At 42.8% G+C, this 25,610-nt stretch overlaps 2 protein-coding genes across 13 annotated transcripts in view; one reads left to right on the top strand and one right to left on the bottom strand.

Annotated features, from left to right (window-relative positions):
- Positions 1–1,239: 1,239 nt before the first annotated feature.
- Positions 1,240–9,855, bottom strand: PIGP (phosphatidylinositol glycan anchor biosynthesis class P). 5 transcript variants are annotated; one of them, XM_080654942.1, is made up of 6 exons: positions 9,597–9,855; positions 8,995–9,093; positions 7,570–7,642; positions 4,191–4,309; positions 1,817–1,981; positions 1,240–1,474 (listed from the first exon to the last, which is right to left on the bottom strand). In XM_080654942.1, the coding sequence occupies exons 2-6, from the start codon at positions 9,074–9,076 to the stop codon at positions 1,356–1,358; spliced, it is 558 nt and encodes a 185-aa protein (XP_080511068.1). In that variant the 5' UTR covers positions 9,077–9,093; positions 9,597–9,855; the 3' UTR covers positions 1,240–1,355. The 5 variants fall into 5 exon arrangements, with proteins under 5 accessions (XP_080511068.1, XP_080511070.1, XP_080511069.1 ...); XM_080654944.1 differs by having other exon boundaries at positions 1,817–1,927; XM_080654943.1 differs by lacking the exon at positions 9,597–9,855 and adding an exon at positions 9,336–9,541.
- TTC3 (tetratricopeptide repeat domain 3) overlaps positions 9,856–25,610 on the top strand; it is a gene marked incomplete at its 5' end in the record, with an annotated part of 99,474 nt that continues 83,719 nt past the window's right edge. Inside the window, 6 exons of one of the 8 annotated variants that reach the window (XM_080654935.1) lie at positions 9,867–10,125; positions 22,614–22,768; positions 23,365–23,407; positions 23,988–24,138; positions 24,580–24,664; positions 25,551–25,604. In XM_080654935.1, coding sequence (XP_080511061.1) covers positions 9,879–10,125; positions 22,614–22,768; positions 23,365–23,407; positions 23,988–24,138; positions 24,580–24,664; positions 25,551–25,604 — 735 coding nt within the window. Of the gene's footprint in view, positions 10,126–22,613; positions 22,769–23,364; positions 23,408–23,987; positions 24,139–24,576; positions 24,665–25,550; positions 25,605–25,610 lie in introns of all 8 variants that reach the window. The other 7 variants (XM_080654934.1, XM_080654937.1, XM_080654938.1 and 4 more) reach the window with 7 other exon arrangements.

The raw sequence follows: 25,610 nt of genomic DNA, 5'->3' as shown, positions 1-25,610 counted from the left end.
CTGCCTCAGTGACTGAAACCTCCTGCCTTCTTGGGAAAGACACCTCAACCATTCTCTCCACCCCATGCTCCTTATACTCGGGGGCCATGTGATGTATCAGCCAGGTGAGAATGGGCAAAGGTGACTGGCTGCACACTGAGTTGCCTGCTATCTGCCCTGACCTCCCAGGCTGCAGCCCACCCACCACAATCTCTGTGCATGCCACGGGTTGGGCTGTCTCTAGATCTGCAGGCCCAGCCTCCTCATACCAGATTTAGGGAGGAGAGCCTGGTTTTGGCTTCCAGAACATGCCAATCCATGGTGCATTCACTGAGAAACCAGTCAGAGGGCTGGATGGGGCCTCAGCAGCTGACGCAGGGTGACTCAGCTGCTGCTAATATTTGGGAGTCAGATAAATAGGATTTATAACTCAAGTGGGGCCAACCTGGCTGACTAGGGTGCAATGCGACATTTGAGTCACTGTGAGTCTTGGGCTGGCGTCATCCAGCCCTGGCCATGTGACTCTTTGTGACTATGATCTGTAAAAGCAAAGCTTGGGTTCTACTGCAGAACTAGCCTGAGACAAATATTTTATTATTGGATAGGTGTTATGCAAAGTGCTGAGGTCCCAGAAAACCAGCTCCCTCCCACCTGAAAGTCAGTGCTCTAGCTGCTTGAAAGCTCACTCTGCCCGCCATTCTTTATATGACTGGCTCCTGTTTTCGCCAATCAAATCTCAGCCTCATCTGCCTCTAACTGAGCAGCCTACTTGACCACTCGATCTAAAGCAGTCACTTTCTAGAAATTGTACTATCTTAATTCTCTGCACAGCACTCATTTCCTTATTTATTTGCTTGGTCTATTTCCACCTGCCTCTAAAATGTAGGCTCTTTGAGAATCTCATTGCAACATCTCACTGCCCAGAAAAATACCTGGTCCATATGAGTACTCAATAAATAAATATTTGCATCTTAGACATGAATCTGATGGCTAGGACACACAGTAGATGGACCCTTCCCCCAAACTGGAGTCTGAATTCTGGGTCTCTAGAATAAACAGTGAGAAAGACACAATTGCTCTCTGAAAGTGACAACATGAATGACTCTCTGGAGGGACTTCCTGCTTCTACTGATACTTATTTGGTAAAACGCCTGCTATATGGTAATGATCAATGTTTTATTTATTCTGTCCATTAGTAACTAATATTGGAGAACTTTTACAATATTAATAGAGCTTAATCTAAGAGAAGTTCAACTTACATTTTTCAAAATATTTTAATACTGGGTATTAATAAGAGAAATAATTATGGTCAAGATTATTATGCCAAAACTTGCAATAAATGTTTGATGGTAGTGTATATACAACTCAGTTTTTGGTTAAGATTCCTTGGCAGTCAGAAAGAACATCTGATTTACTTCGCTAATAGAAATATCTCTTAATGCTGGGATGGCCTCTTCCTGGTATTTCTTCTGCTGCTGATTTTTAGCATAGTTATCTGCAAGAGGACAAAAGGCTCTGATTACCCAATGAGTTCTTCTACCGCCTTTATGGAGACCCAGTACAAATTTACTAGGCTAATGCTTGGATAATGACAAATACGTTTAAATGTCATTAAAAGATTACTTGAATGCTCTCTTTAGAAGAAATGTCCCAATTAGACTAGAAATTAGCAAATACTTTTTAAAAAATATATACTTTTACTAGAGGCCCGGTACATGAAATACATGCACCAGAAGGGGGTGGGGAATCCCTCAGCCCGGCCTGCACCCTCTCGCAGTCCGGGCCTAAGCCAGCAGTCAGACGTCCCTCTCCCAGTCCGGGACCCCTCGCTCCTTACCGCCCGCCAGCTCGCGGCTCCTTAACGCTGCCATGGAGGCAGGAAAGGCTCCTGCCACCGCCGCTGCGCTCACCAGCCATAAGCCCAGCTTCTGGCTGAATGGAGCTCCCCCTGTGGGAGTGCACTGACCACCAGGGGGCAGCTCCTGCATTGAGCGTCTGCCCCCTGGTGGTCAGTGCGCATCATAGTGACCGTTCGTTCTGGTTGTTCCACTGTAACGGTCACTTAGACTTTTATTATATAGACTAGTGGCCCAGTGCATGAAATTCGTGCAAGGGGGTGGGTATCCCTAAGCTTGGCCTGTACCCTCTCCAATCCAGGACCCTTCAGGGGATGTCCGACTGCCTCTTGCAATCCAGGACCGCTGGCTCCTAACCGCTCACCTGCCTGCCTGCCTGATCGCCCCTAACCCCTCTGCCTGCCTCCCTGATTGCCCCAACCACCTGTCTGCCTGATCGCCCCTAACCACCTCTGTCTGCCTGATCGCCCCTAACTGCCTCTGCCTCGCCCTGCACCTGGGACCCAGGATTCCCTCGTCCGGCCGGTCACTGGCATCCGGGACCCGGGATTCCCTCCCTCTGGCCAGCTGCAGGCACCCAGGACCCGGGCCGGCTGCAGCCACAGAGGACCATGGGTGGCTTAGCCTGGGCCCCAGCCGCTGGCGCCCAGGACCACAGGGTGTGCAGCTTGTCCCTCTCCTGGGCTGCAGCCTGGCTTGTCCCCATTCCTCTCTCGCGAGCTCATTTGTGCCTGGCTGGTCCCTATTCCTCTCTCCCCAGTGTTGAGTGTCTGAGCCTTACTGAGGATGGCATGAGGGCGTGATGACCATTTGCATATTAGCTCTTTATTATGTAGGAGGATTGATTTCAAAGAGGAAGGGAGAGGGAGTGAGACAGAAACATCAATGATGAGAGAATCATCGATCGGTTGCCTCCTGCACACCCACTACTGGGGATTGAGCCTGCAACCCAGGCACGTGCCCTTGACCCGAATCAAACCCAGGACCTTTCAGTCTGAAGGCCGCGTTCTATCCACTGACCCAAACCGGCTAGGGCTAGCAAAGTACTTTTTTGCATCTCTAACTTGGATAAGAAAGTAATTATTTCATTCATCAGTACAATGATGTGTTAAAGTCCCATTTGCACATTTCTCATAGGAACAGAATCCTATTCAGGCTGACAGAATATATTTAAGTCACCTAAAAACTATTAAGTCATTTGGTACAATCATTCATATAAACTTAACACTTTCCCCCTTCTGCACAAGTTGTCTTTTTGCCGTGATTCCAGTCAGGAATGCAGGGAATACAGTAGGTTACCAGAAAAGAAGCGTCAACCTGTGAACCAGGAGGTCATGGTTCGATTCCTGGTCAGGGCATATGCCCAAGTTGTGGGCTCGATCCCCACCCAGTGTGGGGCATGCAGGAAGCAGCCAATCAATGATTCTCTCTCATCATTGATGTTTCTACCTCTCTCACCCTTTACCTTCCTCTCTGAAATCAATAAAAATGTATTTTAAAAAAGAAATATAAAAGCTCTAACTGCCCTGGCTGGCTTGGCTCAGTGGATAGAGTGTTGGCCTGTGGACTGCAGGTTCCCAGGTTTGATTCTGGTCAAGGGCACAGGCCTGGGTTGTGGGCTCAATCCCCAGTGTGGGGCGTGCAGGAGGCAGCCAATCAATGATTCCCTCTCATCACTGATGTTTCTATTTCTCTCTTCTTCTCTCTTCCTCTCTGAAATCAATAAAAATACATATTAAAAAAAAAAAACTATAACTGATTTGCAGAATACAATGTATAGACTCATACACACACAAAAAGGCTTTAAAAGTAAAAAAAAAAATCATACCTGGAAACTTAAAAAATACTTTACTTTGTAGAATCTAAGCAAGCTTAGGAGTCTGCCTATTTTAATCATTAGATTTGGAAAAAAAAAAAACTTTAAAAAAAAATGAAACTGCAAAAAAACATGCTGGGGCTTGTCTACCCCTTACTGAAGTCAGGTGTACACAGAGATCCTGAGGACCCCGTGCCCCCAAACCCCTCCTCCTGGACAAGCTCCGCAGGGGCCTGCGTGCACCCCATCAACACTGCCTGTTGAGGAGAAAGGAAGTTCCTGTCAGCGAAGCTGCCGAGGAACATAGTATAGACGTGTGGTTTTTATGGGCAAATGCACCTGTTGACTAGTGCTATGAACAGCGTATTCATCAGAACGTACTTCCCACGTAAACCTGCCTCTGGTATAACTGCATTACGTCTCCCAGGATGGTAGGCCGAGGTGTCATTTTTGCAGCCTGTTCTTGGTTGCTTTTCTCGATAAAGGCACTAAGAGCCCACCCCCCCCGTCCCCCAGCACTTCCCATCGGTATGCTTTACCTGTGACTGTATGAATGGAGTTGAGCGGCGAGGTGCTCATCATGTTCACTCCAAATAAGAGGACATACCCGATTACTATAGTGATGAGGAGGTAGACGGGCAGTGCGACTGCCCAGTACCTGCAGAGGAGAAAACTCAGTGGGTAACAGACTTCCCCCAAAGCCATACTTCCTGTGAGTCCGTCAGTAAGTTAACGTAACTTTTAAAATTTAAAGTGAAACAGGCACTGTGCGTAAAAGACAGACAGTTACGAGGCCTGCCATCTTTTTGTCTGCGTGCTTATGTTCCAGGCTGCCATCAGCACTCAGCCCCCGGATTCTCTGGCAGGAAGGGCTCCAACAGGACTCAATGCAGCTGAGCAAGCGCATCAAGTGATTGCAGGTCTGAACGGGGTGCATTGTTTCTTTAGTCATTTTCTCCTACTGTTTTCCCTTTCTGGAACGTCTAAGAGCTAAGATTTTTTCACCCTGTTATATTTTCCTCATTTTTTCCATTTGCTGTCTTTTTTCTACTTTCTGGAGATTACCTTTGGTTTATCTTTTAACCCCGTGGTCGGCAAACTGCGGCTCGCGAGCCACATGCGGCTCTTTGGCCCCTTGAGTGTGGCTCTTCCACAAAATACCACGGCCTGGGCGAGTCTATTTTGAAGAGGTGGCGTTAGAAAAATTTAAGTTTAAAAAATTTGGCTCTCAAAAGAAATTTCAATCATTGTACTGTTGATATTTTGCTCTGTTGACTAATGCGTTTGCCAACCACTGTTTTAACCCATCAATTAAAATTTCAATTTTGGCCAAAACTGGTTTGGCTCAGTGGATAGAGCGTCAGCCTGTGGACTGAAGGGTCCCGGGTTCGATTCCGGTCAAGGGCATGTACCTTGGTTGCGGGCACATCCCCAGTGGGGGGTGTGCAGGAGGCAGCTGATCGATGTCTCTCTCTCATCGATGTTTCTAGCTCTCTATCCCTCTCCCTTCCTCTCTGTGAAATATCAATAAAATATATTTTAAAAAAAATTTCAATTTTGGCTGTTATATATACACTAGGGGCCTGGTGCACGAATTCGTGCACATTGAAAGGACATTAGAAGAACTATTTTAATATCACTATTCGCCCTTTCTCTATAATAGAAGTGTCAACCAAATTCACGATTGACAATGACAGATCCAAACATACACCAGCGACTGGCACCAGCGAGAGTGTTATATGTATCACACATGTGCGAGTCAACTTAGCCTTTTATAGATATAGAATAAACTCGCTTAATTAGACCTGCTTTCTGATTTAGCTAAACTTTTCCCAGCCCAGTGCAGCATCCCAGCTTCTCTTTCAGGTAATTGTCAGCAACACAGCAGTAAACATCAACATGAAGCAGATTATTATTGTAGATCACACAGGGAGAACAAAGGGTAAAATATTTAACTGCAGCAGTGTTTGACTATATTCTGCACAGTGAGAAAACCTGAAGTCATTTTCAAGGTCTACCATTTCTTACTTCTTTTCAGTCAGGTCAAGTTTCTAAGCTTTCTAAATCTCTGTTTTCCAGCTAATGAAAATAGGATTCCACTGAGTCTATCTACCTACTCCAGGACTTCTGTGAGGATCAAATGAGATGAGACACGGGGAAACACTTCACAGACATTTGGTTAAAGTGTAAAATGCTTCTACCTGGCTATAAAGCAAGTTGTATTCCTGGGCTGAAGAAACTCCAAGGAGGCTAGTTGCTAGGGAGAGGAAGCCAGGTATTGCTAGGTGACATCATTACCCAGCGCCCACAGCCACTGTTTCCGGGCTGGGCTGGGCTGTGGGCCACATTTTGCACCATGGGATCTCGGCAGTGTCAGCTGCGATTTGGTGGTGTCGCTCTGGGGTGGTGGCGGGGCCTGTGTCCCATTCAGGGGAAGCTGAGTGTTGCTTTTTGGGCACCAGGTCCATGGTGACCTTTCTCTGTAAATGGCCAATGCACATCACGGCAGCTCCTGCATTGAGCGTCTGCCCCCTGGTGGCCAGTGCATGTCATAGCGACCGGTCGGATGAACACTTAGCATATTAGCCTTTTATATATAGAGATATTTCTAAAAACAGTAGTAATTCCTTAAACATTCCATTTTTTATAGCATTCTGTTCTTGTTTCATAGTGATTTTCTTCTGTTCCTTCTGTTAGCTCCCTTTCCTTCAAATTCCCTTTCTTTCGTGTTTCATTTTAGAGGCTTTTATAAAATGGTAAGTTATGGTTGTCCACTCACATTTAAAAATGAAGTACTAACAAGGTTATTGGAAGCCCCGTGTATATGTGGGCCAGGATGGCAAATTGGCGAGTCTCACTGTAGGAGACCCAGCCATTTCACCGGGGGACGCCAAATGTCAGAGATTACAGATGCTTTCCCCTAAGCTGGTCAACTTCCTTAGGGAGGAGCCTTGTATTTTGCTGGGAGGAGCAGGGCGGTATAGGCCTGGCAGCCACAAGCCTGGGAGCGTAGTGAGGAAAGGTGCTTGGGGGATCTTATTGGTCAGCAATGCAATGATTTCCATTCTCCTCCCTGTCTTTAGTAAGGTGCCTCATTCCCAGGATCAGACTCTTAATCAACGTTCCAGAGAGTAAAACCGTCTTCTGCAGGGGAGGGAGGGCCAGTCTCCCTGCCTTAAGGGATGAGGAGGGGATTTGGGGGTCTGTGCTCCTTAAACACTGTTTTCAGCTCAATCCAGAATGACCACGTTAAAGAGGTATTTGTACGTCCAATCTCTAGCCTTCCTGGAGTTCTAAGGCACAGACATTCTTGCTGGCTTCTCTGCCTCAGCAATGTGAAAACGTGGAAACCAAGTCAGTTACCTCTCACCTATGTACAACGCTAACATTTTGTTGATGCTCCTTCCTTGCTATCCCATTATTTGTTACCTTTAAAAAATATATTTTTTCCCCTACAGAGTTACTTTAGCAAGGTGTTGGAAGGAAATGAAGACAAACATGCATTCAACACATCCTTTTTAATTGGAGATACATCTATAATGACCTTTAAAAAGCTTTACATTTCTATGTGGCTATTTATGGATCTTAAAAGGGTACTTAAGGTTTGAGTAGTCTTAACAAAAAATCTGATCCTTGCCGAAGCCGGTTTGGCTCAGTGGATAGAGCGTCAGCCTGCGGACTGAAGGGTCCCAGGTTCGGTTCCGGTCAAGGGCATGTACCTTGGTTGCAGGCACATCCCCAGTGGGAGGTGTGCAGGAGGCAGCTGATCGATGTTTCTCTCTCATCGATGTTTCTAGCTCTCTATCCCTCTCCCTTCCTCTCTGTAAAATATCAATAAAATATATTAAAAAAAAAATCTGATCCTTCAAAACAGCATTAATATATTCTTATTTTATTTAAGCAACATATTAAACTTACTTTTGAGGCCAATAGGTCAAGCTTAAGGCGTTCAGCCAAGACTCGGGAACAAAAGCCCACACGAGATACAGGACTGTAAGGAGGGGAGAAAAGGCCAGTGAGCTTGCATTTTATCCTCCAAGGGTCACATGAAGCAAAAAGCTCCCGTAAAGACTCCCTGACTCGCTCAGAAAGACTGTCCCCCCCTTCCCGTCCTCCTAGCTCCTCACTTGCATCACTCTTGTTACCACAATTACCTTCTATCTTTTCACTGTGGTAAAAAAGTGACAGAAGCCCAGCTCGCGTGGTTCAGTGGTTGAGCGTTGACCTCTGAACCAGAAGGTCAGGGTTCGATTCCCGGTGGGAGCACAGATTCTCTGACAAGAGGGGCTCCAACAGGCCACCAGAGGCAGCAAAGGGAAGTCCACCCAGCGTCTGGGTTCACATTCTAGCTCTGTTTTTTACGGACTGTGTGTCTCAGTATTCTCATCAGTCAAATGGGGGTAATAACAACGTCCACCCCACAGGACTGTCTCGGGAATGCTAAGCAATGAATAAACACTGTCGCCAGTTTTTCACACCTGAAGAACCTGAAGGCTCAAAGAGGTTAAGTGAATAGTCTCAGGTCACACAGCTAATCCGTGGAAGAGCCAAGCTTTGAACCCAAGTTATAACTGCACTCCATAGACTTCTCTACCCAACAGCTTGGCGGATGCGGTTAAGGTTCACACTCCCCACCTTCCTAGTTTCCACAAAATGCCAAACAGTTGGATGATGAGTACCCAGTTCTCTCCCTCTTGTCCCCCTCCTAATTCTCAACTCCTTTTGGGGAGAGCTGTGGGGCCTGGTGTGTCTGGTATGTGACTCTGACTTTAGTGTCTCTGTGAGAATCGAACCCTGACCTTCTGGTTTTACCTGTGCAATGGCATCTTACAGGGATGGAGTGAGACCCAGGCTATAAACGCACCTGACTTCTCCAGCCTCATTCATTCCCTCCACTCCCCAGCTGCCACAGGAGCACAGGAGCCGCGTCCAAAGCCCCATCCAAGGCCTTCCCACTTTCTTCCTCCTTATTGCTGGGAAGAAAGCGAACTGATTTCCTAGTCTGTGTCCTGTTTCTCCCTGGGCTCCACTGTCCACACTGAGGGTTAAGTGTCCATTACTTGTCTTGTCCATGAGACCATGACCACAGGCCCCGGGTTCTATTCCCTGTGCAATCCTACCTGGTGCTGCATAAACAGCAGTGGAGATTAAACCTTTCAGGCTACTACCTGGCTTATAGAACCCTCTGAACAAACATGAGTCCCCTTCAGGTTTTCTTAAAAGGAGACATAGGTAGAAAGCATCACAGTTCATGTGAGCACTCTAATAACAAAGGCAGTCATTTCCTTGTCCTTGAACACCAGAGGAAGGCCGAGGCCATCCATCCATCGGGAAAGTACTTACTGAAGCCAAATTGGGAGCTTAAGAAAAGAACAAAGCCATAAATCGCTCTTTCTGGCAATGGCGACGGTGAATTTTCCACCATTTTCCCTTTGAGACAATCTGTGGGAAGGAAACACAATCACCATTAGTGATGTACTCCCCTCATTGGTCTGTTATAACCTCATCGCTTTGCCACGGGCCACGGGCGCAGCCTCTGCAGTGTTTTTTTTCCAGCTTAAACCACTGCGAATGGCTATCCTGCGCACACACGCCTATTGCACACCAGCACCCACGCCTGACCTGCACGCGCACACCAGCACCCACGCCTGACCTGCACGCGCACACCAGCACCCACGCCTGACCTGCACGCGCACACCGGCTGCCAAACCTCGCGTGCACACGCGCACACACGCCAGCACGCGCACAGCCTGCAGTGGAGCGCGGGGGTGGGGTAAGGGGGGTGAGGGGGTTGGAGGGAAGACGCCCCTACAGTCTGCAGACTTCGCCTCTGCGGAAAGGGAAGAGCTGGGCAGGGCGCGGCCTCCCCGGGTCTGGGCCGCGGCGCCCCGGTCCGAGCACCTGCCTCGGGGGAGTGGGGGGAAGCTAGCTACTGTTTCACGTACGAGGTCAAGGTGGTCCTCGGCCTTGACTCCTTCAAGCGCCCACTTGGGCCCCTCCCAACAGCTCGGCCTCTCAGCGAGGAGTCTCCTGCGCAAGCGCCGGCCCCGCAGCCGCAGAGGCGAGAGAGGAAAAGCCGAGCGAGGAGCCGAGGGGGCGACGGGGCCTCCCGTCCGGGCGCAGGCGCACCGCGAGCCTGGTCCGGCCGGACCTCGCGAGCGCGGGGTCCCGCGGGATCGTTCGCTCACCGCCGCCGCGGAGGAGGGGGCGGAGCAGAGCGACTGCGCATGTGCGCTGCTGCCCACGTGATGCTCTGCCGCCCGCGCCGCTGCCAGCTGCCGCTCGCGCTGGCTGACGTGGAGGGCCGCAGGCGGCAGCGGTTGCGTCGGCGGCCCGCGACCGAGGCTTGCGGTCGGCGGGCCCGGGTGAGTGGTCACCCGGCGCGCGGCAAGGCTCCTGGATGTGTCACCTTGTCGCACAGCAGCCGAGATGCCCGGGGAGAGGGGCGCTCCACATCCTCTCCGTGGGTGTGTGGTGAGTGTGGGTGTGTGCGCGTCGCTCGCTGTGGTGCCCGCGGTGTGTCTGCGTGGGATGGGGTGCGGGGGATGAGGTGCGTGGGATGGGGTGCGGGTGCGCTGGGGGTGTGGCCGCCTTTGTCGGCCCCAGTGGGTGTGTCCCTTTTGTCTCGTGTCCCCCTCCTGCAAGCGTGGGCCCCTCGGGGTATTTGTGCGAGGGTGGAAGTAGCCCCTTTGTGTGCGCATCCCCTGGCCGCCCGCGCACCCTCGTCTTGAGGGTGACACCGCTGCTAGGCGATGAGTCCTCCGGCCGGAGCGCGCAGGCACGCGCCCGTGGGTCGCCTCCAGCCCTTTAGTGTCGGGTGGGTTTTTCCCAGAGACGGCATGGGCGCCCCCGGCCGGCTGGGTGACCCCGCTTTGTGTCACTGCCCCTCTCCGGGGGGTGCGCGTCCCCCGCGCGCGTGACCGCGCTTCCCGCGGTCGCGACCCCCCGCCTGCAGCATCCCTCGTCCGGGTGTGCGTTCTTGTTTGTCCCCGGGCGCGGCATGCGCCTGGGTCCTGTGAAGTGCGTGGTCAGTGTGCGGGTGTTCGGGAACGTTCGTGCACGCCTAGTCCTCCGTGTTTTGTGTTTCCTATGTCTGCGACACCTGTTTTCCAGTCCGGGCGGGCCCCTCCCGTCCCCATGGAGGGGGCCTGGGGAAGGGAAATGAGCCCTGCGCCCTCCCCTCTCTGACGCCACTGCAGAGCATCCTCCGCCCCCGTGGCTAATGGGGAGGGGGGGCTGCAGCGGGTCTAGCCAGCTGCTGCGTGGTGCTTACGACATCGCCTGCGTCGAGCCAGCCCACTCACGAGGGGGGCAGCGACCCAAAATGAGCGGAGGCGTAGGTGAATTTGGGCGCTACCATGCGTGCCTTTTCCAGAGGCGCCCTAAACCCCCAGAGCCCTTCGATTGCAGACTTTTTCCAATATTTGCAAAACCAATAACATTCTAGCCGACCCTGGCGTTCTCGATAATACTTAACGGTTCACAGTGTTTTATGGCGTTCACAGAAATTCTCTCTCTTCATTCTGCCCAACATCCTGGCGAGGGAAACCAGGTAGACGTTTTAAGATTTTCCTCCTCCTCCTCCTCCTCCTCCTCTGGGAGCAGTTTTCTCATTGTTACAGCTCTAGCTAGGACATTTTTTTTTTTTTACAAGAAATTTGCATTTTTATTCTAAGGGAAATGGAATTTATTATAAGGATATGCAGAGAAAGAAACTGAAAACCCATTAGGGACCCAACTACTCTTCAAAGGTTCCTGCTCTCCGCTCAAGGGCTGTGTTTTGGTGTTCATTTGCTCGATTGTCTTACTCTTGCCTAATTTTCCTTTTTTTTCTTTCTTTTTAATTTCTGGTATATTTCCTATATGCAATACTAAGGGGGATCTAACCAATCCATGACTCAGATTTACAGATGTAATAATTTTGCCAAATTTACTTTAGATGCTTTTTTTTTAAGAAATGTAATTGTAGGTATTGGAGATGGTCTCATTTCCCCTCCTCCCTTCCGTAGAGGTAGCACCGTGTTTAGGTTTGTGAACATCATTCTTTTGCATATTTTACTAGTATACTTGGATCAGGGTGAATCCATAAGCAATAATACAGTGTGTTTTTAAACTTCAATGGTATGAAAAAAATGTATCTTTTTGCAACTTGCTTTTTTATCAATCAGCATTACCTTTTGATATTTATAAACAAATAAATTGGAAATTTGAGTTATCTTTCGTTCGTTCATTTTAATTGCTGGTATGGAAAACCATTGTATGAATATACCATAATTTATCCATTTCTCTGTTGATGGACTTTTGAGGTTGTTTCTGGTTTTTTACTCTAAAAACTAACCCACAATAAACATCTTTGTACTTGTATGCTTGTGCACACATTTGAAAATTTCTCCGGGAAGTACACCTAGTCCTTTGCTGGATAGTAGTGATATGTGCATCTTCAACTTAACCAAAAATCACAGAAGCTCTCAAAATGGTGGTTCTAACTGTGACTGGTATTGAGTGAGGATGCTAATTTTCTCACATCCTTGCTAACTTTTACATTTTTGCCTTCTCTTTAATGACCGCTACCTTATAACGTTGGCTTGCAGCTAAATTTGGCTTCTGCTCTAGCCAGGTTTATCTCAAGCAGCTAACTGGCTCAGTCTTTACCTAATTTGATCCTCATAAGATTAATTGCAATAAACATTTACTTCGTACCTAAGGTATGTCAGTTCCTATGGTTGATATAAAGCTAATAATTTCCATCATGTACCTCTCTAGTGGCAGGTGAGGTGATTTAATTACTTTTTTTTCATATGAATTGATTTTAAAATCTTTTTTTTCTTTATTTAATGTAATATTTAATACATTCAGAATATATATAACCTATTCAAGTTGTGAAGCAAAATAATAAAATGAACACCTATCAATCCACCACTTATTCCAAAAAACACACAAAATAACCTGTATTGAATGTGCTCACCTCCAGAGTGACTTATCTTCTGAATTGTGTCATTCATTGCTTCTTAAAAAATAATTTTATCAGAGATGTGTACATCCCTCAACGGTGTATGGTATTTGTTGTTTTTGAGAAAAAAAAAAAAAGGAATATTGGATACAGTTTTCTTGGACTTGTTTATTTCTCAAAACCAAGTATAGATTTAAATGATCAATTTTCTTTGCTGTGTAATATTCCATGGCTGAATATAACACAGTGTATTCATTCTTCTGTTGATGGGCATTTTGCTTCTAGGTTTTGCTATTAATGAAGGTTCTTGTACATATATTCTAGTACACAGTTGCAAGAATTTCTCTAATTTTCACACTGGGTATATGCTCCCCAGGGAATGATGATGATTTTCTAGGGAGGATTTGGACACAAGTGATGTTTATGAATCAACTTCAAGGTCACGTTTCATATGGACTCTCCTGAACTTGGTAATGCCTAAGGCTTATCACAGTGGCCTCCTTCTGATTCTAGTTTCCCCCCTTTCTTTTCACAATACCACTCACCCACATGGAATCTGCCTAGGGCAGTGGTAGGCAAACTCATTAGTCAACAGAGCCCAATATCAACAGTACAACGATTGAAATTTCTTTTGAGAGCCAAATTTTTAAACTTAAACTTCTTCTAACGCCACTTCTTCAAAATAGACTCGCCCAGGCCGTGGTATTTTGTGGAAGAGCCACACTCAAGGGGCCAAAGAGCCGCATGTGGCTCGCGAGCCGTGGTTTGCCGACCACGGGCCTAGGGCATTACCCCAAGTGGGAAAACTCCACCGAAAAAAGGGATAACTTAAAATACAGTATTTAGTGTTAGGGAAAGCCTCTTTCAATGCAGGCACTTCCCATCTCCTTAAGAGCTGCATTCCAAAAAAACTTAACTTTTTAACTCTGCTGCAATAATTATAACATAATTTAAACCAGTGATATGTCACTTTTATTCTAAAATGTCACTGATACTCCAGAAATTCATCCTTCGCAGTATTTAAATTTAGGCAAAAATTTTTCATTGTCTTCTTAAACTATGAAGAGTATGTAATTTTTAAAAGCATTTTGATGGTTTGGGAGTGAAAAAGGGGTGGACACCACTGTGATAAGCTGTCTGGTAGAAGTGGATTGTGGGTTATGGGTCATGAATATTGGACTTTACAAAGTGATACCAAATTGTTTTCTGAAGTGGTTGTACTACCTTATACTTAGGCCAGCAGTTTGTCAAATTATATACTTTGCTTAGCAGTGAGTAAGAGTTCTAGTTTTTATATATCCTCTCCAACACTTGTTATCATCAGACTTCTTAATATTTGCCAATCAAATGGGGATGAAGTGATGTATCATTGTGGTTTTAATTGGTATTTCTGTGATTATTGAGTTTTCTTTTCATGTTTACAAACCTTCTGTTTTCCTTTTGTGAAATACTTGGCCTATTTTTTACCCATTTTTCTATTGGGTTGACTTTTAAAACTAATAAACTAACTCTGATCCTTTATTGATTATATGCACTGTAAATACCTTCTGTGACCTATCTTTTAACTCTTTATGTTTTTGTGTTTTGTTTTGGTGAACAGAAGTTCTGAATTTTAATGTAGTCTAATTGGAAGCTTTCCGTAGCCCTGGGCTTCTAGAGACATTCTCCTGTGTTCCCGTTTAGAAGTTTTAAAATGATGCCTTTCACATTTAACTTCATAATCCATCTGGTATTGATTTCTGTGTATGGTGTGAGGTAGTGATGCTCATCCCACCCCCAGTCCACCAAGTGGCTCCAGTTGTCCTCTGATCATCTGTTGAAGTGATTCTCTGTTCACCAGCGATACCCTGAACCCCCTCTTTTTCATGTTTACTCTCTACATGCATGGCTTTGTTTCTGGCTAAGCTTTCTGTGCTCCTTGTCCACTTGTCTATCTCTGTGTTGATACCACTGTCTTAATTTTTAATGCTATAGCTTAACCAGAAATCTTGATAATTGGGGGGAGGGGGAGGGGCTTGAGTCTCAGCTGTTGGATCTTTGTTCTTGTTTTAAGAATCAGTTTGTACGTGATATGAAAAATTCTTTGGGAATGAATTGGAACTGATTTGAGTAAGTTTGGAGGAGAATTGAAACCTTCCTGTGTGAGAACGTGGTATTTCTATGTATTTAGGTTTTAAATGTCTTTTAGTAGAGTTTTGTAATTTTCTCCATACACATCTAACAGTTTTTAAATGTTGATTTCGATGTTTCTAGTAGGGTTTTTTGCTATTATAAACTTTTTTTTTTAAGATTCTGTTTTTTGTTGGTAAATGGAAATTTAATGGATTTTAAAATATTGATCTGTAGTCATCCACTTGATAAACTCTAATTATTTCTAATATTTTCTGTAATTTTGGGTTTCTATGTGGATAATTATATTATTTACAGATAGTGACTCTTTGGGTTCTTTCAGTTTTCCCTTTTATTTATTTTTCTTGTCTTAATATGCTGGCATGCTTTTAGATCTATGTTTAGTGGAAGTGATTATGGTTGCTCATTAGAAGTGATTAGAGTGGACATAAAAGGATTGTTCTTGACTTTTAAGGGAATGCTTCCCCATTAAAAACAATGTTTGTTAGGAATTTTTGTAGATACTCTTTAAGTTAGGGAAGTCTTTGTGATTTTGTCACATGCTCTTCTGCATCTGTTGAGAATGTCTTGAGTTCTTTCTCCTTTAATCTGTTAAATGTAATGGATTCCAATTAAGACATTTTAAAATTCTTAATTCTTACATTCTTTCCTGAGATAAACCCAAATTGATGTTGGTGAATTGTCTTTTTGCGAACTTCTAGATAGAGCTTGCTAATATTTTACTTGGGATTTTTGTATCTGTCTTATGAATGAAATCACTTGCCATTGTTCTTTATTGACTATTTAGTCTAACTTTGATAGTAAGGTTACAGATGCCTTATACCAGTTAGAGAGTAGGTCCTCTTTTTCTCTTTTCTGAGCCAGTTTGAATTGGAGTGATTTGTCTCTTGAAAGTTTAGTGGAATTTAACTGTCAGAGCGAATGTTTTCTTTGTGGAAGGATTCAAATGTTAATAGTTTAGTAGAAATTAGCAGTTGAAATTAGGTGTTTCCTTTAGTCAATTTAGTGAGTTTTAGAAATTTGACCTTTCAACAAAATTTTCATGTTTATTGGCATCAAGTTCATGTTATTGTCTTAATTCCCTTTAAATCTATTTTATCTGTGATTGTGTTCCCTTGTCTTATTTTGATTTTTGTGTGCAACTACTCTTTTTTTCTTGAATTAGTCTTGCCAAAAGTTTGTCTATTTTATTAATCTTGGCAGAGGATTAATTTTTGGCCTAAGTAGTCCTTTATATTATATTTTTGTTTTTTTAGTTCATTGGTACCTTTTCTTATTTATTTTCTTTCTTTGGGTTTATATTATTTTTTTAACTTAAATTGCATGCTTATTAATTTTCAGTTATTCCTTTTTCCCAGTATAAGCATATAGAGCCATAAGCTTCTCAAAATTCATTTTTGCTTTATCTAACATGGTTTAATTTATAATGTTTTAATTAACTTTCAAACCTAAGCATTTTTAAAATGTCCATTTTGATTTCTTCTTTGACTTACATGTTTTTTTTTTTTAAATATATTTTATTGATATTTTACAGAGAGGAAGGGAGAGGGATAGAGAGCCAGAAACATCGACGAGAGAGAAACATTGATCAGCTGCCTCCTGCACACCTCCCACTAGGGATGTGCCCGCAACCAAGGCACATGCCCTTGACCGGAACCGAACCCGGGACCCCCCAGTCCCCAGGCCGACGCTCTATCCACTGAGCCAAACCGGCTTCGGCGACTTACATGTTTTTAAATTTTCAAATTTATTTACATTAAAATTTTTTCTTTTTACTCATTTCTTAATTGTTGTCAGAGAACATAATGTGCATTTTGTCTTAAAAAAATTGTTTGCCCTTGCTTTATGGTCTTGTACATAGTGAATTGTATTCTGTGTGTACCTGTGAAGATTGTGGATTCTAATTGCTATGTATCCACTAGGTCAAGCTTGTAAATTGTGGTGTTCAGACTGTCTATTAATTTTTGTTTGTTTCACCTATGATTAATTGAGAGAGATGTGTTGCAGTGTCCACTGTTCTAATAGACTTCTTGTAGTCCTAACACTTTTTCTTTTTCTGTATTTTGAGGCTATTTGATTAGATACGTGCAAGCTTACTATTTTCTTAGTGGAAATACGTTGTGATCCTCTCCATGCCTAATGTTTTGTCTATCCCACCTCTCTTTTGGTAATAATTTACAGAATATTCTTTTCCTTTGTTTTACTGTCACTTAAAAATATCTTTATATTTTATGTGTCTCATAAAGAACATAGTTATGGATTTCTCTTTTAAGTCACCGAGACTATGTCTTTGCTAATTTCTAAGAAGTTAGTTCAATGTCTTGGTGTCAACTCTGGGACATCTTGGTTAAATCCAATTTTTTATCTAAAATTACTTTTATTTACCCTTGTTCCTGAGAGATAATGTTGAGGCATAGACACTTCTAGATTGATAGTTTATTTTCTGTCTGCGTAGTGAAGATTTTTACATGCAAGGTCTGCGGCCAGTTGTACTTATTAAGCTCTGAAGAAAGTATTCTTTTTCTTTTGGCTACATTGGATTTTCTGTCTTTGATGTTACGACCTTTCATTTCTAAGTCTAGATGGAGATTACTTTTATTTATCCTCTTTGATATACCCATGTCTTCTGATTCTGAATTTTGTCTTTCATGGGGTGTAGAAGATTCTGAGGCATGTGTTCTTTAAATTTTGTCTCTCTTTGGCTTTACCTATTCTTTCTTTCTGGAAATTTAACGGAATGTATATGTATTAGACTGTATGCAGATTGCTTATTTTTTATCTTTCATATTTTTATTTCCTTGTCTCTTTTCCAGAATATACAATGCTGGGTAATTTCATCAGGCACATCTTCTAGATCATTACTTTTTTCTTCAACTGTGCCTAATCTTCTCTTTAACCCATCCATTTTTTTCTCTTACTTTTTACAACTATATTTAAAATTTCTAAAAGTTTCACCTAGTTCTTTCTAAGATATACCCAGTTTTTTTGTTTTTTGTTTTTGTTGTTTTTTTGATCTAATGTTTGTTGTTCAGTTTTTTGAATCCATTTATATTCTATAGACTATATTGGCAATCCCAGTGTCTGATGTACTCAGGAGGTCTAAATTTGTTGCTTTTTTTTTTTCTATTGTGTTTCCTCATGGTGGACTGTAACCTGCGTTTAGTGATCTTCAGTTATGAACTCCTATCTGATCTTTCTCTGGGACTCTTAAGAGTCTGGTTGGGGGATGCTTTCCTTCTGATAGGATTTATATATCAGCTTTGACTGGAGTCAAGGAGTTTTCGTGGGACCACTTTTCAGTTCCCTCACTTTGTTTCTGGTCCAGAGCTCAGTGTCCTGATCCAACTACTGTTCTTGGCATTACTATGTACAGCTCTTGACTGCCAGGTTTAGTTCTAGCAAGAGGGTTTGTTTGCTTGTTTTTTGCAGGGTAAGGGTGGCTTTGAATATTCCCTATTTCTATGAACTCAGCAAAATAAAATTTTAAATCTAGGACCCACTTCTTTGTCAGTGATAGAGTCAGGAAGTCAATTACTTTAATATTTAATTTTGTTCAAATATTTTAATTTGTACTAGAAAAATATTGTCATACCAAACGTAAGATTTCTTGGTAATATCAAATTTTCTATTAAAACATGTTTATATTGAAGTTATTCTAAAGAAAAATATTAAATATCAGTACAGGTGGCAGGTGATTTTGCAAAGTTTTCTACTTTGGGGAATGTGAATAAAAATTTGGGAAATACTGAGCTAGGGGATGAAGATAGGTAGGGCACAGTTTACCCTCTGGACCCAGATGAACCTACAGAGATAAATCTGTGATGACCAAACTGTGAAACAGCTACGGGCAGGGAGCTCCGGGCTTCCAGAGAAGAGGTACAGCAGTAAGCTTGGTGGGGGCAAGAAGATCAGGAAATGCCTCCCGGAATCCAGTATTAAGGACTGGTAGCATTAGGAGGGCAGCATAAGGTTTATTTAGGAATGCGGGTAGTTGCTGAGTATGATTGGCTTGTAAGTTGAGTGTCATGCAGTGACTGGAGACAAAAGCAGGAACAGGATCACAGAAGACCTTCTCTGCTACATTAGTGAGTTTGGACTTTATTCTGAAGATGAAGAGAAGCTGTTGAATGATGTTATGATCAGAGTTGTACAGGATGCCAAGATTGAAGGCATGTCACCAGTTAGGAGACTTGTTTGCTAAATCAGTTCAGAGGAGAAAGATGAAGCTACAACTAAGGCAGCAGCCCTGGCCATGAAGAGGTGTGTGTGTGCTAATTTTAGATTTCGTAGGGGAGTAGAAATGACAAGACTTGGTGGTCAGTTGGGTAGAAATGTTGAAAGAAACTGGGGAGTCTAGATTGACCCCGAGGTTTCTGGTTTGGGTAAGCAGGTGGCATGTAGAGCAATTAACTGATGATATACAGAAAGAGGAAAGAACTTGGTTTCCTTAGTTTTTGAGGAAAATGATAAGTTTCTCTTTCAACTTATTGAATCTGAGAGGCTTGTGGGACATCTAGGTTAAATCCAGTAGCAGTTGACAGGTTCTAGAATCATGAGATACAACCCAGTCTGGAGAGCTTTGAGAATCTTGAGCATTTGGACATTTCCGCTGTTATGTAGTATGAGATAACCGAAACTGGTTATAAATAAACACAATTTTTTGAACAGTTAGGAATTTAATGTGTATGAAAGCATACATTGTACACCAAACCTATGACATCACGGATATTATCAATTAGGCCAAGCGAGACCAATAAAAGAAATACCAAGTAAATAAAAATACATGTGACATGTGGAAAAGGCAAAAATCATGGTGAAGCTATGCAAATGATGGAAGTTCAGAAAGTGCTGTGTTAAGCCATGAGTGTGGTGGATAAGATCACCCAAGGAGAGAGTAAGCGTGAAAAGAGAAGAGAGTTGACATTTGGGTGGCGGGGAATGGAGAAGAAGAGCCCATGGAGACTGAGGAAGCGCAGCCAGAAGAATAGGAGGAGAACCAGAAGATGGTCTCTGGAGTCCAGATGAAGAGTTCTGAAAAGGAGGAAGTGGTCAACAGCGCCAAGTAAGTTGTAAGCTGAAAAGTGCTCTTTGGACTTAGCAATTAAGGCAGACCATTTAGCTGGAAGCACCCAAACAATGTGTTAGAAAAAACCTCACCTAGTATTAATGGTAATGATAGTTGATAGTTATAGCAGTTACTATATGCTAAAGTACTCTTCTAAGCACTTGAAGTTTATTAACTGACTCATCAGGTAGGTAGTAGTGCTGTCTGCACTTGATATGTGAGGAAACGGAAGCACAGAGAGGTTAAGTAACTTGCCCAAGGTCACACTGAGGACATGGGAGAGCCAGGGTTCAAGCCCATGCAGTCTGCTTCCAGAGTCCATGCTCTTAACCACTACGCCATACTGCCTTTCTGGTTAAAACAAAACAGAAAATAAAAATTAAACCAGTGGTGTAGTTACAGTATGGTTGGTGAGGGGGGTGGTATTGGTGAGATCTGCCAGGCTGATAGTCACAGTGGCTCAGTCTGCTGCCGGATGGGAGCCCATTAATTGTATTGTAATCGATGCCATGACAGTGAATGTGGGCTGTGACAGACAGTTTTGGCTTTCTGTATTTACACACACAAAACGTTTGTAAAACAAATGAGTTTAAAAGTGTATATATTTCCCAGGATAGCATAGGTCCCGTATTACATGGCCACTTTGGGTGCCAAAATGTCTTTTTATTTTTTCCAGGTCATTGTTCTCTTTTGGAGTTAAATGCTAAACTCAGAATATTGTTGACCTAGAACAGTGGTCGGCAAACTGTGGCTCGCGAGCCGCGGTTTGCCGCTCTGTTGACTAATGAGTTTGCCGACCACTGCTAGGGAAAAACACTTAAAAAACATTTTAATAATGTACTAATGTCTTTAACCTGGTCAAAACTTCTGGGTAAGGGTAATGCCTTACGCAGTGGTCTGCAAACTCATTAGGCAACAGAGCGGCAAACCGCGGCTCATGAGCCGCAGTTTGCCGACCACTGACCTAGAATAGGTCAGGGTCCAGACATTATATAGAATCAATCTGTTGTAGAAGGTCATTAATGACCTCATTGGAAGTGGAAAGCCAGTTGTAGGAAACAGTAAATGTGAATGGACGGTTTGGATGGGGAAAAGGAAGAAGAGCCCTGATGAGGTGGAAGAATGCCTCTGGTAGGAGGCAGGGGAGACGTGAGCTATAGTGACTCGTGGTTGTTCTCGGAGGAGCTAATGAGAGATTTAGAAACTCATTAGGCCTGGACAGTGGTCTGAGGTGTGACCTTGGGAAGGAGGAGCTTCGGTGAGGTGGGCAGTGCAGTTCATTTTAGCTGAGAAGGTAGATAAACTGCAAGGCTAGGTCTTGAAGGGGTCATGGGCATGGGCCTTGGTGTGTCTGGGATGATAGAATTTGCAGGAGAGCGGAACACGCTGAACTAGTCAGTGTTCTTAAACATGACAAGCAGGAGGGACCTAGCTGGCAGTGACAAGGAAAAGTATACGTGGTACAGTATAGTGTTTGAGAGGAGAGACTGTGGAATCAGAGGGCCTAGGTTTGGATCCTTCCTCGTTTGGTGACCTTGAGCACATTACTTAATTTCACCGAGAATGTTTCTCATCCGAACAGTGGGGGTGATGGTAATGGACCTGTGAGAAGACTTTGCTGTGAGGATTGAGAGGATGCATGTGACATGCTTGAAATAACGTGACAAATAGTACACAGAGTTTGCTAGGAAGATTGTTGTTCTTCACTTCTGATATTGTGAGGTCTTTTCATACAGCAAATTGGACGTAATAAGAAGAATTAAAGAAGTGATTTGTGTTTCAAGACCTGATAGTGGTCTTGCTTAGGAAAACAGAAAGTTGGTTTGTCTTAGCAATAGTGAGATAATAGTGGGGAAGCAAAAAGGTGTAAAAAAATGGTGCTGATGATGATAGGAAAAGAAAGCCATTACTTGGGCTAGAGTTAGAAGTAATAAATGCTGCATTTTTCAGTGATGTTTAGGTTGTGCAGCTTTTCTTTGAAAGCTTTAAATCTTATTATTGAACTTTCTTCAGGGGAAAAAAAACCTTAGTTTGAAAAGGAAAGCCCTAATTTCCTTTCCCCATTGAAATAGTTATTTTTAAAACATGGGTGTTAACATGAGGGTTTTTGCCCACCTTTGCAATCTAGCAGAACTGACTGTTGTAGTTGTGAAAGTGTTGGAGCAGTGATGGTTAGGAAGCTCTTGAGAGGGAAGGTCTGGATGTGGCTGTGGGGATGAAGAGATTGATAGACTCACCCTGTACCACTTAGGCTGTGCACCTTTGCCCAAGACATAAACACACAGAGGGATGAATAGGACAATATGAGCAGCTAAAATGAAATGTTTCCTCAGTGGAGTCAGGATTTAGTTCTGGCCAGAAGGTTGGGAATGTAGCAGTGTGTGGATTGTGAAATAATGATTTTCACAGGATGCAGTAAAAGCAGATGGTGTAAGAGGACAGCAGTGGAAAGATGTCTTGTTCATTCAGCAAACACTTATTTGAGGGCTTCCATGTGCTGGGCACATAGAGATGAATAAGATGCCATAATTACCTCCTTCTGAAGGAGACGTGTAAACAGATAAACTCAGAGTAGAGATTAGTGACTTTGAATTTGAGGAAAAGAAGAAATAGATTAAACTGATATTTGAAGACAGTTGGGGAAGGAATTGCAGAATAAGGACAAGAATCTCTCAGGGAGCTCAGTGTTCTTATCGGAGTTATTTCCTTGGGGCATAAGTTCCAGGTGTTTTTCTAAAATGTCCTAGAAGCCAGGCAGACTGCTGCTTGTATCTTGAGGGATTTAATCACTGACTTGGGTTTGTGTTGTTTCCTTAGGACGCTGCGCCATGGACATTTTGGCCCTGGGAGAGTGCACTACATCAGATTATGCCTGGTTAGAAGATTGCCCTTTTGTGGACGATAGTGTCTTTGCTTCTGAATTTATTCCCAATGATTATGTTCGTGTGACTCAACTCTACTGTAATGTGGTGGTAAGTAGATTAGTTAACTTCTTGTTTTTAATATTATATTTTCTTAAAGAATTTTACTATAAGGTTTTTAAAAATTGAGGTATAATTGACATATAACATGATTTCAGGTGTACTACATGATTTGATATATGTGAAATCACCTAGTTAACATCCATCAACACATATAGTTACAATTGTTTTCTTGTGATGAGAATTTTTGGGATTTACCCCTTAAAGATGTTTGACTTAGAGCTATCTGAGTATAGGTGTTTTGTGCTACGTGAGTTTTTACGGAGAGCTACACATGCTTTAGAAGAGGTGATTTCAGAAGGGAAAGGAAAGCAGCGCCTCAGCCGGAAGAAGGTGCAGTGCCAGAGCACGAGTGATGGAAGGTGTTTCTGCCTGAGTTTAAAGCGCTCTCAGGAAACACCGGGAAAAGGCCTAGCAACGTGTTGGTTGAAGATGCTGCATTCAAAGTGCATAAATAAATGTGCACTGAAAGGTTTTTAGTTCAGTGCTACTAATCTTTACATTAAAAATCAAGAACCATGCTTTTGCATCTTATCAGACATCAATCAAATGTGGGTTTTTTTTGTGTGTGTGTGTTTTTTTTTTAGGGTAGGCAGTATAAAGATCATGCCGAAAGTGAGAGAAACTTAGGTAAGTACGCTGGTATTTTAACTGTAATTTGTTAAAAGACTGTCACATGAAGTTCATCCTTTCACATTAATATAACAGACTTAAATAGCTCTTAAAAATTATTCTTTTTTTTTAAAGTAACATATTTTGCTTAAGAGCTTTTATTTATTTATTTATTTTTATAATTGATTTTAGAGAGGAAGGAAGAGGGAGAGAGAGATAGAAACATCAGTGATGAGAATCATTGATTGGCTGCCTTCTGCACACCCCCTACTGGGGATCGAGCCCACAACCCAGACATATACTTCTGACTGGAACCAAACCCAGGACCCTTCAGTCCTCAGGCTGATGCTCTATCCACTAAGTCAAACCAACTAGGGCTAAAGATAAATACATTACTATTCTTTTTCTTTAGAAATCAAAACCTTTTTTAAAATAGAGTTTTAGCTCACTTGAATATTCTTAATATCTAACAGGTTGAAATATTTTATCCATTCATTTCTTACTTTCCCATAATCTGTTTTTGCTTTTTCCTATTAACACTGTTGATTGATTCTAAAACGAGGCACTAAATATTAATTTAAACAATTTTTAAATTAAGAATTCGACATCTGCAATATGTGGTGTACTAAACCAGTTTCTGTCCTGCGAGATTACTGTGATGCCATTAAAATACACATCTTCTGGCCACTTCTGTTCCAACATCAACACAGTTCTGTAATATCACGGCTGTATCCCTGTGTGGAGGCCACGTAAGTTACTGCCTTTTTCCTTTTGTATAAACAATGGTAAACACATGCCCAGTACTGAGGAATGCCAAGTCCAGTGGAAGGCTGTGTCTCATGCTTGTATACTATTCAGCTGTATTCTTGTTTAGTAGAGTGGAAAAAGTTGGTACTTGGGATTTGGATGTGAATGAATAATCATGATAACATTATATATAATGAATGAAATTCTGAAGAGCATTAGATGATAAATTTGAAACTGAGTAAGGAAAATTAATATGATTTTTTAAATAAATATCAGCATTGTATACAAGAAAAGAAAAGGTATAATATATTATCCGTTAAACTTATTGTTACTTAGAGTGAAGGAACAGAACTTAAAGGAGTAACATGCAGTTAAGTATAAAGTTTAATGACTTCTTATACACAAGAACCTAATTTTTAAAAAATAAATTCTTCTTTAAGCAGTTCTCATGCTTCTGAGATAAGTTTGAAGGAATTGCAACATCTTGAGTTGATGGAAGATATTGTGGATTTGGCGAAGAAAGTTATGGTAAGTGGTAGAATGTGGCTTTGTCGTCCTCTATTTAAAGATTGTAAGTATATGGTGTCAGGCTACGTGACTAATTTATAATGGTTAGGAGGCTTCAGTTCTGATTAACCTGAGATGGTGCTGCCTCCCATGAGTCTGTGTGTTTGAGAGATCAGGCAGACGGCTGTTTTTGTGGTTCTGACAGGACATGTTGAGAACCAGGACAGCTCGCTGTTACTAAGGATAGAAATGGGAATTCGTCACAAATGAAAGTTCTCTCTTGATTCACAGAAACCTTTGTCCCAGGTTCTGAAAGTGAGGGGTTCTGTTTTCTAACTTAAAATCACGCCGCTGCCGCCACCACTGCCACCAGTATTTTTCCGTTTGGGTAATCTTACGTCATATTTGAGCAGGTGTCCTTGTGCTGCACGGAGGGGTTTTTCATTGAGAGCCACTGGATACTTTTTCTTATTTTAGTTGTTTATGGAGCCAGCTAGCGTTTTTTAAAATTCTTTATTGTTGAAAGCATTAACCAAGTGTTTTTCTTGGTATTATTCTGATTGCAAACTTAAATTTAGAAAGGGCATTTGATGTTTATTTTCTGTTGATAATCCTTTGCAGTAACTTATATCAGCCAATGTATTTTTATAAAAAAATATAGGTGTAATTAACTTTAAAATTCATATATCCAGAAGAGACACTAAATCTTTTTTTCATTAGAACCCAATGTGGGACTATTTCTGAATTCTTGTTTTAGGGTCCTTAAGCGGTAAGTTGAGCATGGAAGTGCTTGTGGAAAGTAGACGGCTATGTGTTCCTAAAATGTAGGGTTTCGTTGTTCACTGGAAAAGTCATGTATAATGGACCGAATAAAGATGAAAATGTGTTTTGTGCTCTTTTTTTGCAGAACGATTCCTTCTTTATTGGAGGCTTACTGAGAATCGGTTATAAAATAGAAAATGTAAGT

Source organism: Plecotus auritus (assembly GCF_963455305.1).
Source record: "Plecotus auritus genome assembly, chromosome: 2".
In the NCBI taxonomy this organism is placed as follows: Eukaryota; Metazoa; Chordata; class Mammalia; order Chiroptera; family Vespertilionidae; genus Plecotus; species Plecotus auritus.
This window is presented reverse-complemented; position numbering and strand designations above follow the sequence as displayed.